Source organism: Lactuca serriola, chromosome 8 (genome assembly GCF_051521515.1).
Source record: "Lactuca serriola cultivar US96UC23 chromosome 8, Lser_US96UC23_V15, whole genome shotgun sequence".
NCBI lineage: Eukaryota > Viridiplantae > Streptophyta > Magnoliopsida > Asterales > Asteraceae > Lactuca > Lactuca serriola.
This window is the reverse complement of record NC_136415.1, coordinates 275840249-275853475: the sequence shown is the minus strand read 5'-3', so window position 1 is coordinate 275853475 and position 13227 is coordinate 275840249. Positions and strand designations below refer to the sequence as shown.

The 13227-nt window shown below is 34.0% G+C and overlaps 1 protein-coding gene across 1 annotated transcript; it reads right to left on the bottom strand.

Moving 5' to 3' along the window:
* Positions 1 to 6678: 6678 nt before the first annotated feature.
* On the bottom strand, positions 6679 to 10863 carry LOC145065682 (U-box domain-containing protein 45-like). Its single transcript, XM_079012722.1, has 6 exons — positions 10615 to 10863; positions 9959 to 10052; positions 9596 to 9781; positions 9378 to 9485; positions 7861 to 9008; positions 6679 to 7589 (listed from the first exon to the last, which is right to left on the bottom strand). The coding sequence occupies exons 2-6, from the start codon at positions 10007 to 10009 to the stop codon at positions 6824 to 6826; spliced, it is 2259 nt and encodes a 752-aa protein (XP_078868848.1). The 5' UTR covers positions 10010 to 10052; positions 10615 to 10863; the 3' UTR covers positions 6679 to 6823.
* Positions 10864 to 13227: the final 2364 nt, after the last annotated feature.

Genomic DNA, 13227 nt, shown 5'->3' with positions numbered 1-13227 from the left:
CACAAGGTTGCTTAAATCATGGTGAGCCGAGAAGTTCACGATAATCCATCGTTTGATTTTTTTTAGGGTAGGAAGGAAACTTTAGGTTTTTTCCGACTTGTTATCGTAAACGACCATGGTTTTCTTGTGGGTAGATTTAGTCCTACAACGTTATTGTAGTACAGATCTAGACACAATGGGAGTTACTCGATTCATACTTATGATAATATCGAAGCTTCCGCTCGGAATTGGTATGAAGTCTATGAGTAAAGATTGATAACATGCTTTAATTTTTAAACCCTACTAAACAACCCAAAGAATTATATTAAATAAGATAGTCAGATTATAATAACAATATATTTTCCATTAACAAAAGAGGATTACACACATTGTTTATCCAAAATTGTCGGTGTATACACAAGTCTTCATCCACTTTTACAAAATAACCATCAAAAATACCAACTAAACTGAACAACAACATATCTGAAACACATAAACCTAAAACAAACATAATATTACTGTAAGTCCTTGATCTGCTTGTATATCAATCAGATCCGTCTGATGGTGCGGAATCTCAATCATACGGATGATGTCAGATCAAATAGAAGAGAAGGAGAAAAAGAGGATGATGAATCTTATATGTATTGATATGAATGAAGATTCGGATATAAGATTCACATACACAAACACACACTCTCTTTTCTCTCTCTCTAGAACACCATCAAATGCACACTCTTAAGCTCCTCTATTCTTATACAATTATGCACTCCTCACCCTATATATAATAGACATGGGTCGTGAATGGGTTTACGGCCGTAAACCTGTTTACGGCCGTAAACACCCACTGACCGTAAACCTGACCGTAAACTCATAAAATATTACAGAAAAATATATTTTCCTAGAAAAGTAAAGTATAAACCATATTTTTGACCCAACAATCTCCCCCTTGGTTTATAACTTTCTTTTCTTAATTAACCCAACAAGACCCCCCCCCCCCTAAAAAAATAGGTGGCTTTTCTTGTCAATCTTCATCGAGAGCTTGGCTTCAACATTAATCTTCAAATTCTTCACAACTTCAAGATGAACTTGATGAATCTTCAATGAATGACCTCATCTTGAGCAGTTGGGCTTTTCTTCAGAATTTGACATTGAACGCACATTGGGTGAGGATGCTTGATGTACTGATTCTTGAAAGATAGCGCTTTCATCTTAAGAATCTTCAGAGAGAATATCAGAGAGAACTAATCTACTGGATCACTTCAGTAGGTTTAAGATAGCAACAGAATGATTGAGGAGGCTTCAATGCAATCCGTCACATAATCATCAATTTCAGCTTCACCTTGCTTCTGGGGTTGAAAGATTGAATGTTTAAAGAATAATCTTCATTTCTTGCTCCTTCGAATAAAAATTCTTCGATGATCACGGATGAAGCTTTGGCTCAAAAATCTTCGATACAGACTTCATGAGTTTCATCTACACCTGAATTCATTTTTAAGACAAAACAAAACTAAAGGAAAATTTTAGCACACAATATTTTTGGGTTTTTCATATTTTCTGAAAAAAAAAAATAAAACAGAAACAAAAATATTTTTCAATTTTTGATTTTCTTGAACAAGAAATAAAATAGAATATAACACTATTTTTTTATTTGAATTTTCTGATTTTTTTTTATTTTTGTTTGATTTTTGAATTTCTTTTCTTTTTTTTTTTTTAATTCTCCCCCTAAATTTGTGCATAGAGGAAAACTATGAACAAATTTAACAAAAAGAAAAATATTTGGGATCAAAGTTGTGAGACAGCCTGAACTTGTTTATCAGTACCTTCACTTTCATGAATAGATCTGGTCAATTGCCGGTATTGTGGTCCACTTAAACACGAAGGATATTGACAAAATTTTCCAAATATACCATTTAACTGACAACGACAACGGGTATTGTTGCCCACTTAAATTAAGCAGCGAAATCTACAGACAACCTCTAAATGGTTCGATTTTAGTTGCACTAGAATGTGTTCCCCACTTCCCGATATACCCTGGTTATCAAGAACTTCCTAAGGAATCCTTACTTTAGGTGAGTAAACGGTTATTAAGGAGGAAGTCAGATTTAGAGATAGATGCATATGTTGTGTCCCAGGTCAGATCTCTTTCAATCACGCGGAGGGGATAACATATGACTAACAGAGATAGAGGGTTATAGAGATAGAATATTACATATGCTGTGTTTCAGGTCGGATCTTCTGATCATGCAGAGGGGACATCATATGGCTAACAGATAGAAATAGTTTCATAGATAAGAAGGTGTGTAGAAATAAAGTTGCATATGTTACATTCTAGGTCAGATATGTTCCAATCAGCAAAGGAAGCAACATATGACTGACAGATAGAAAGCAAGAAAATAATTTCCTACAGACCTACTTTATCAGAACCCCCCAGTCTCCCTATCAGAACCAGAATTAAGGACATAAGTCCGTACATCAAGGAAAAGTCAAACCACTATTCTAGATGCGTATTAATTTAGTGTATCCTGTAGGTTCCCATGTTTACCTCACTACTAAATCTACCCGAGCATCGTATGGTCAGTTCAAACAATCCTAACTAAATCCACACTTTCAAATCCTTCGTCCCTATCAGCACATTGATCACAGAGTCTAGACGATTCAGATTTAGTCCTTTACACAGGTTTTAGACTGTCCGTTATCACTTTCTTGATATCACTTCCCAATAATAACTACTAACGAAAAACTATTAAGAAAATGAAAAATTGTCTTTAAAATGAATCAGAGTAAAATAAACTCAGGAGTATAGAGAAGGAAACTCAAACCGTAAGTCACCGATTGAATTTGCATCTAGAAGGTCCAAGAACAGCACGCATAATCTCAGAACAGATCCGAAAATTCTTCATGTCATTAAGCACAAACCCCATTTGTGATCTCTTCCTTTCCTCCTTTCCCGCAAAAGGACACATACTCTCAAACAAAGGTCTGAATGTTGTACAGTTGAGAGATGTCCCATATCATGTGCCTGGAACAGCCACTACCAACAAACCAAAGTCTGATGATATACCTCCATAGCTGCTCTGACACAGAGCGGGATCAGTTGGTCTTTGGAACCCAGTCCATTTTGAAATTGGGTTGACCTTTGACATCCTTGCACGGTACTCTCTCTCATGTCATATCCTGCTTATCACAAACAGAAGATGTAGAAATATTAGAATCATTAGGAGATTTGGGAGAGTGAGCCTTTGGAACTCATTTGTAGTTGGGTTTAACCCATTTCTTTTTCGATCTGATGGGTGGCTCGGTACTTGCTTTTGATCTTGATGTCGGCCGTTGAGATGACTTTGATTTTGGCTTCACAGGAGCATCTCTTGGATTTGGCTTCTTGGTCGGTATTCCCTTCTTGCCCTTGGGATTTTGATTCTTGGCCTTGTGGGTTTGATTCTTGGCCTTCTGTGCGTTCCAGTCACCATTGTCTGAACGTGACCTTGAAGGGTTTCTTTTGGAAAATCTCCCTCTTTGCGCGTTCTGCCAGCCTTGTGCACAGTAGGGAACGTATGCGCGATTAGGACAATTTCTGGCAATGTGTACAGGTGTTCCACAGTGAAAACAAGTCTTTTTCTTCACTGTGAAGTTATTTCTTCCTGCCCCTGGTGGCGTATCCTTGCCTTGTCTCTTATTGTTCCCACAAGCACAGTTACAACAGGCACTCTATTTCACTGGAATTAATGGCCTATATTTCTCAACATCAGGTTGATCAGAAGCAGCTGAGTTCGAAGCAATAGATTCAGATTTCAAGGAGATGTTGGTTTGTTCAATGGTTTTCTCCTTGTTCTCATCTTCTGGTACTTTACCTGCACATGAGGTAGAAGCATTAGTATTGTCAACCTGAATACCTCCTGACACAAATCCAGCTGGTTTGCCATATTAAAGATGTGCCTCCCTGTCAATTTCTTCCTGTGTCATAGGGATGAATGTGTAGTTATGATTGAAAGGTGGAGGAACAATATCATATCATAGACCTTCTTGCAGACAATGGTCTATCATGTTTGCAACCACTTCGCTTGACACATCAAATTTTCTAAAATCAAAATCTGCAGTTTCAAATTTGCCTTTTAATGTGTCAAGCTCAGCAGTTAATTCAGCAAGTTGTCTCTTAACATAGTCATAATCTTCACATTTATTGCTATAGTCTTCCTGAAGCTTCCTAAAGTCTTTGATTTTTGCTTCTAATTCAGCCTTCAGGGGTTTCTGTCCTTTCCTAAGTTGATATCCTTCGTATTTTAGGTCATCGACTTCCCTTTTTAGCAAATCATTATGTTTACGAAGAATTTTAATCGTAACTTCACATGATTGAGAGCATGAAACTTCATTGATCGGGATGTGTGCAGAACTCATTGTTTTTCCACACTTCAAAGCGTCAAGTTCTTCAGTTACAGCAGCAAGACTAAGACGATTGAGATATTTTGTCTTCTTAATGACAGCCACGTTCATATCCCATGATTTCGGAAGTGAATTCAGCAGCTTTTTGTTTATCTCAGATTTAGTTAAGAAGATCCCAGCTATATTCATCTTAGTAGTAAGTGTAGTAAATCGTTGCAACAGAGCTTCCAGGGTTTCTCTAGGGATATAGTTGAACATGTTGAATTTTTGTCTTAACATATCCTGACTCTCTTTCATGTCTTCATTTCCCTCATAGACCTCAAAAGCCATTAAAAGCACAAATTTAAAAGTCAAACTTAAATTTTAAAAAAAATGCCCTTTGATTATAAACCTCAAAAGTCAACCTTAAAAGTCAAACTTAAAAGTCAAACCGAAAAGCTAAATTTGAAATTTTAAAAGTTAAACGAGAAAGTCAAAGTTTAAAGTCAAATGTCAAACTTGAAAGTCAAAATCAATTTTTGAAGTCAAAAGTCAAAAATTAAAAACTATTTTTTTTATTAATTTATTTATTTATTTATTTATTATTATTATTATTATTATTATTATTATTATTATTTTATATTTTGGATGAAAAATGAATTTAAAAATAAAAGAAATTTAATTTTTGGGGTTAAAAGTGACAAAATTTCGAAACTGGGTGCGACAGGGAGTGGTTTTGAAATAAATTTGCGAAGGAAGTATTGTGTGGTAAGGTAGCTCAGTTGGTAAGGCGCTGGACTGATTAGGGAGAATACCCGTGTTCGATCCCCGGCACCCCCAATTCGCCTCCTATTTTTTGTTGAACGTTGCTGCAAGCCGTAGACCAAGTCGCGTTGCCGATCTGTAAACCGTCGTCCGCAAACTCCGCGCAAATTACGTGAAAAACAGCGTTTTCACCCCCTTTTGATCTAAAACTCGATCAAAAACTCGTTTTTATCAAAAATGCGAAGAACCCCCCCCCCCCCCCCCCCCCCCGTAATTTTCAGAGATCTATCCAAAACGCAAGAATCCTTCAAAAATAAGATCAAATAAGCTCTAGATCTGACAAAATTGACTGATACAATTCAAGCTCTGATACCACTAGTAAGTCCCTGATATGTTTGTATATCAATCAGATCCGTTTGATGATAGGGAATCCCAATCAAACGGATGATGTCAGATCAAATAGAAGAGAATGAGAAGACGAAGATGATGAATCTTGTATGTTTGATATGAATGAAGATCTGGATGCAAGATTCACACACACTAACACACACTCTCTTTTCTCTCTCTCTAGAACACCTTCAAATGCACACACTTAAGCTCCTCTATTCTTATACAATTATGCACTCCTCACCCTATATATAGTAAACATGGGCCGTAAATGGGTTAACGGCCGTAAACACTCACTAACCGTAAACCGGACCGTATGCTCATAAAATATTACAGAAAATACATCTTCTTATAAAAGTAAGTATAAACCATATTTTTGACCCAACAATTACATGATCAACACAAACACCACAACGACCAACAAATCACTTCTTCAACACATTAACAACCTTCGCCACCAGAAACCCAAATATGACAAACATCAGACCATTAACACAGTGAAATAGTGCAACTTCTTCTCCGTCTGCTTTAAACGACAATTCAATGCTAGTTGACCCACATTGCTTATGACTAAATCTTGACCCATTTCTTCTTTCAGACGCTTCACTTCAAGTTTTTGTTCCGCAATCTGAGCTCCACATTCACAAAAAAATGGTATGCAAATTGTAAAAGTTGAGATGATCCCTTGAATTTATCGATACCGATTCGGGTGACTGTGGTGTTAGGGTAACCATCCTGATTCACGTGAAAGGGATGTTTGTTGAATTGTCGGAATCTTTTAGTGGAAAAGGGGAATGAAGATTTAGGGTTTCAACCGATTTGCCCCTCCTTTTATATAACAAGGGAGAGTCCATAGTAAGTGGTAACCCTTAGGGCCTAAATATTTCACATCGACCCATCTCAATGGCATGGCAATTGATTTGACTCAGAGTTGAGGCATTGACTTATTGTGAATTGTATGGATAACCTTTTAAAACAGGTAAATAGACTAATTTAGCCGATAATTTAACAATTCGTTTCCTTAAAATGCCAAATATATATATATATATATATATATATATATATATATATATATATATATATATATATATATATAACATGGTTTGAGTACACAGTACACTGACATTTACCCTTTAAAATATTCTACTCTTTTTTACACATTAACCATAAACATATCTTAAAAAACAAGTCTAATAAAGATACAAAATTCTTTGATTACAAGAGCCTGTACAATTCCTCTAGTGGTAAAAGACCAAAAACCCCTACAGAAAAAAAGGAAAAACCAAAAATAAAATAAAAACCCTTTTTACAATTTCGACCCATGAGAATCAAGAATTCAACATTGGTACACCGAAAAACTCTTGCTCTTCCGCCAAAAACTCCACGCTTTCCCCATCTTCCTCCTCGACGTCGATTTACTCAACACTTTCCGTTCTTCACCACCCTGTCCACCGCCCTGAACCACCACCGGCGGATCCCTCTGCCGCATCTCCCTAAAAACCATCAACAATTTCTGCGCCTTTTGTTTCCCTCTCATCGTTCCATTAACCGAAATCGACACCAAAGAAGGAATCACCCCTTCCTGAAGCACCATCTCACTGCACTTATCACTTCCAGTGCACAAAATCAACAGCAACGCCGCCGCCTGCTCCTGCACCTCCGGTTCTCCCATATCCAACAACATCGATAACCCACTTACCATACCCGGACCCTCTATAATCTCGGATCGACCCGAATTGGTCACAGCTAGGTTTATTAAAACCGCTATGGCTCTCTCTGTCCACGATCGGGAATCCGAATCGGAGAGAAATGGTTGCAGGGCGTTGATGATGCCGGACGATATGAGTCGAGGAACGTTTGAGTGGAAAGATGAGAGATGATAGAGAGTATGAAGAGCGTCAATTTTGCATTGGGAATCCAAATCTCCTTGAAGAACTTCGATTAAGAAAGGAACTGCTTCGCTTGAACCTATTATGGGCTTTGCTTGATCGAAACATGCAAGATTCAGGTATATAGCTATGGCTGCTCCAATTGATTTTGAACTTTCGATCATTTGTGCCAATAATGGAAGTATCCCACTAGCTAACATCATTTCTTTGTTCCTGAAATACAAATAAAGCATAAATTACAACGTACTTTAATTATTTAAAAACAACTAAATGAAATAAATAGCAACCTACTTCCGTTTATTTTGTTTTTTTTAAGGTTAAATGCAAGAATAGCAAGGTACTTTTATCAATTTGTTTATTATAATTGCATAGAATTTTCAAATTAAAGAGAGAAAAAAAAAGATTGTTATAATAAACAAATTAATGAAAGTAAATTACTATTTCTTGCATTTAACCTTTCTTCAAAATACTAACATATACATACCTATTATTATTGACAGCAAGATTAAACAGAGCCATGGCTCCACTTTCTTGAGCAAACTCACTTTGCGCATTCAAAGCCGATTCCAAAAATCTCAACAAAGCTTCAACAAAACCATTCGCACCCATATAAATTCTCGCCTCTTCATCATCCTTCAACAACCTCCTTATTTCCTCCACAACCCTACACTTTTTCCTCAAATGCCCCTCACCATGCAACACTGCCAACAACTCATCATACCTCTCAAACCCATCACCGCCAATCTCCGCCACAACCGCCGCCTCATCCTCCTCCACCGGAAAAGGCACCACCTTCATCCCCTTACACTTAACCAAACCACCACCACCACCACCGCCGCCACTCTCTGGCGGCGGCTTTGAATTCACCGATTCACTTTCCGACAACGACAGCCGCCAGTAGTTCAGATCATGAGACTCCGGCGGACCTCCGGGAACCATAACTCCATTCTGCTCACACCAACTTGCCACCAAACCTTTCACACAGTAATTAGGAGTCAAACCGAGATGACTTAATTGTTGTTGAGTTTTCGGGCAGGTATCGTGCCCGTCTCCAAACCATTTCTCAATACAAATTCTCTCGTACGTCTGCCCGGACGCGATAATAACCGGATCGTACATAAGTTGTAAGGAAATCGGGCAGCGTAATTCTTCGGGCGGCATCATGACCTGCCCGGATCGCGGGAAATTAGGTTTGAAATTAAATGAATTTAGTTTCGAGAGCTGTCTTTCAAACCCGGACCCACTGTAACCCTCGAATGAACCGATTGTGGGTGAACACGGTGTAGAGCCTTGTGAGTCATTGTCATCTGAGAAATCACTTCTGAACAATTTTGAGTATTTTCTCATGAGGTGTAAAAGATATGCAACAATGGATTCTTTTCTTTTGTCTTCTTCAATTCTTGCTTTTTCGACAAGTTTTTTTAATGCACGTCTTTCTCGAAGAGCAGTTCTTGATGATGTAATGCCGAGTTTTGATGCGGCTTGATGGAATGTTTCTAATTCGTTGTTGTCACTGTTGTTGTTGAAGTTTTTACCTTGTTGAAGTAATCCGATTATTTCATCGCCTATTTGTTTTTCTATTGGATCTAGTGAAAACTCTATTCCTTCGAGTTCGGTTAAAATATCGGAAATCTGGGACAAGAAATTTAATCATTAGATCATAATGTTTCATACTTTTTATTCATACAACTTAAATAATGCAAAAATCCGTGTGAAATTTTTATTTCGGGACATTCTTGAGGTAAAAAGACCTTTTTACCCTTGTGTTTTGAACCGTCCAAACGGTAAGGAGGTGACAATCCATAAAATAAAATATTAGATCTTAGGGACATTGTTACAATAAAAAGACCAATTTACCCTTGTCATTTTGGGACATTGTGATTTACCTTTTATCATTATCATGCCTACCCCTTTTTTTATGATAAGATTTTAGGGGACACGCTATAATAACAATTTTTTAATTATATATTTTTTACACTATAAAAAGAAATGTTTTAACACCTGAGAAGCTATTGCTTGTGGAACTATATCTTCAACCCTCCTAAGACTATCCTCGAGAGACGATCTTGCTTTCTCAAATTTTAAAACAACGGAGTCTCCTGTTATAGCCTGTAAAATATACACAATGTTAATGAATAAATAAAAATCGTGTGATTAATTACTTTTAATGGGTAAATAGGTAAATGTAATATAAGATGAAAAGAGGATAGATTTTGTACCAAGTAAATTTTGCTACATTCAGTGCAGTGTTGAAGAAGTGTTTTTGTTTTCTCTAATGCTATGTGCAAAGAACATAATGCTTGAATCCCTGAAGTGCTTCGAGGACGTGATGCTTCTAACTCAGGGAAAACGGTCAACACTTTGATGTAGATCAAAGAGAGCGTCTTACACATTCCTCCGTGTAGCTATAATAAAACAAATTTATTAAATTAATAAATTATATTTAAAATATATTTGAGAAAACTACGGCAGATTGACAGAATTGAAGGAAATTAAACAAATAATGAATAAGTCCATCAATAATACACCAAGTAGATCATCAAATATTGTAATTAAATTAAAAAGAATAACGAAAGATTTACCTTCGGTTCACCCAGCGCAAACATATTCTCTTCAATTTCGGAAATTTCCATGATTTACGTTGACAAAAATATGATTTTGTTGACTTTAGATAACCTGAAATGATTAGCATACGACAGCAGTTACATTTCCGTTAACTCGGTAACTCAGATTCATCAAGACCTCATCAGATAATTCACGATCAGGTGTAGCAGAAAATATTAAGAAAAGTCAAGGAAAATCATGAATATGATAGAATCACTAGATATTTTGTTTTGAATCAAATAACGACGATTTGAAGCGTTGAACTAAATTTAAAAAAAAAAAAAAAAATGTATGAACTCACAAAACAGGAAGTTACATAAATTTGATCCAGTAAATTACAAAAAGAGAACTAAAAACAAAAAATGAATTTAACAACAACCAATTTGGAAAAACTTGATCGGTAAATTACATAAACTAAAACCAAAAATAAAAAAATACTTCAACCATTGCCAGAAATCTCTTCAATGAAGAATACAAAGAAAACATAAACGGGGTTTTGTAATTTCTGCAAAAAACAAAAATATATACATTGAAAGAAAACAAACCTAACAAATTTCAAATCACGAGCACCCAATTAATTAAAAAACTAAGAAATAGTAAGAATGAATTTTGGGTGTTTTGCCTCAAAACGTACCAGGGTGAACAGGGAAGCTTCATCAAACGAACATTGGAAACGAAAATTTAATGAAGTAATAAATCTTTTAGGGTTTCGAATATGCAAATATTATCCATTCGTTTCGCAACTTTAGATTTGCACATGATTTGAGTAAAAGTCAAGAACAGATGCAATTGTTGCCAAATCTGAACACAGACAGAGTAAAAGGAAAGATAACGACTGAGAAAGGGGGGGTTGGATTTAGAGGCGTAAATGGTAAAAGGGGATATTTTGAAATGAACACAAACTAGGGATCGAATAACATAATAATATTATTAAATAATAATCACAAATCAAATCTATTGATTTAATATTTAGCATTATAATAATATTTTAAGCTTTTAATTATTGAAAAACAATTAAATAATTTATTTACGAGTTGGATGTACGATTTACTTTTTAAACAATATGTTTTTTGTAATATTAGATGAAATATTTTGTATTTTAACTTTTTTTCATTGTGGTGTGGTAACTTTTTTTTTTTTTTTTTTTTTTTTTTTTTATATTTTAATGAGTTCTTTCAACATTTTGCCTTAAATGAAAATAATATATGTTGTTATTAAATGAGAATTAACGTATTTTGTCATTTAATTTATAACGCTTTTACTAAAATAAACACATACACACAAAACAAATGTTCATTATTACAAGACATTTTTAAACTAGATGATTTTTATTATTTTAGATGAAATATTTTGTACTTTATTATTTGTTCATTGTTGTGGTTTTTGATAATTTAATGAATTATTTGCAATATTCTGTGTTAAAGAAAATTAATATATTTTATTATTAAATGAGAGTTAACGTATTTTGTCATTAAATGTAAATTAACTTTTTTTTTTAACACGTATAACCGATTATTATAAAAACATATAAAAAAAAAAAAAACAACTACATATTTTGTCTTAAATACATATAATATTTAATTTTGTGAATGGGTTTAATAAAAATTATTGTAAGTTACTAATACATTGTTTTAATTTAAGAGATAACAAAAATTCTTGATTTTGTTTCATTGCTACTGATTTGAATACACATATGACTCATTTATAATGAAGAATAGGCGTGTCACAATCTCCATTTTCGCCATGAATTTCTAAAGTGTATTATACAATTAACCGATTAAAATGACTTCATCCTATTTAATTTTATTAGATTTTATATTTATATGTTATTGAATTATAAAATTTGAATCACACATTAATTAATTCGGTTTACTCATTAAATCGGTTGAGCATGATATTATCTAATGAACTTTTTGTGTTACATTATTGAGCGGGTACATAACGAATTACGCATTGTTTTAATATAACCGTTAAAAAATGATATAAACTTGTGTTGTTTCTTTTAAAAACAACAAAAATGTATAATTAATGTTTTAAATAAATATTACCAATGTTGATCAAATTCAAAAAAATAAAAATCTTAGTAGAAAAAAAAAAAAAGAATTCAAGTATTTTGAATTGGGTTTTGTTATATAATAAAAACTAACCTAGTTGGTTTTTAACAAGTATAAATCATTAAAAAATTATTTTTAATTCTAGAAGTTAAATACCACCAAAATCAAACGAATGCAAAATACATACATGTTATTGTCTTTATCTTCAGTTAATTGTCAATCATATTAATGAATATAGACCAAATATGAGCGAACTTTTTCTAAATTAAGTATACCTTACATTTTGCTTGAATATAATTGAAGATAATAAAATATATTTCAAGAAATTAGAAATGATTAAAATAAATAAATAGGGTACTTTAATTAAAATTTAAGAAAAAAGGTGATGGAATTTTCCCGCTTTTGTCTCTCCCCGTTCACAGGCGGACAGTTGCCGACCTCCCAAGTTTGTCGGTTAACAGATCTCTCTTCTTAACTACGACTCTAAATACCCAAACTGCCCCTCCCACTTTTTATTATTTCTTTGAAGGTGTTCCCATTTTCCTCCATACAAGAAAATAGGTATTTTGTTTAAAAGCAAAATATCAAAAATTCGGTGGACCATCATTTCAAAACATGTGAAAGGCATTTAAATGCTTCATGGTTAACTAATCATTTTATTAAAAAGCTATATTTGTAATTACATATAATTTCCTACAAATGAATAATAATTATAACATGATCATTTAAAATTGAAAATTGTTTTAGTTAATATTATTTATTTTATATTATATTTTATGTTATTGTTGTAAAAGTAAATAAAGCTAGTTAAAATTTAGTTGCTAGCTGAAAATTTTATTGTTGGCTGGAAAAAAAATAACGTTTGACAATTAGCTGATAAACCAACTAGAATATATAAAATAAAATAATACGTAATTAATAAAACTTAATAAACTTGTTAAAACATCAGTTTCAAAAACTTAAAAAAAAAACCTTAATTCTTGATCTTACCAAACAATTATATACGTAGACCGGTTTGTGCACTCTCTACCACACACTGTGGTTGCTAATTTGGCACGGAAGTATATGACGAAAACAGCTCCGACCCCTTGTTGCCATTTAATAATGTTGTGAGTGTGGTACGACACCTTGTGGCCATAAAGATAAACCAAAAAATAAGCTATCATAAAATAACCTTATTTTGAAAATGCATT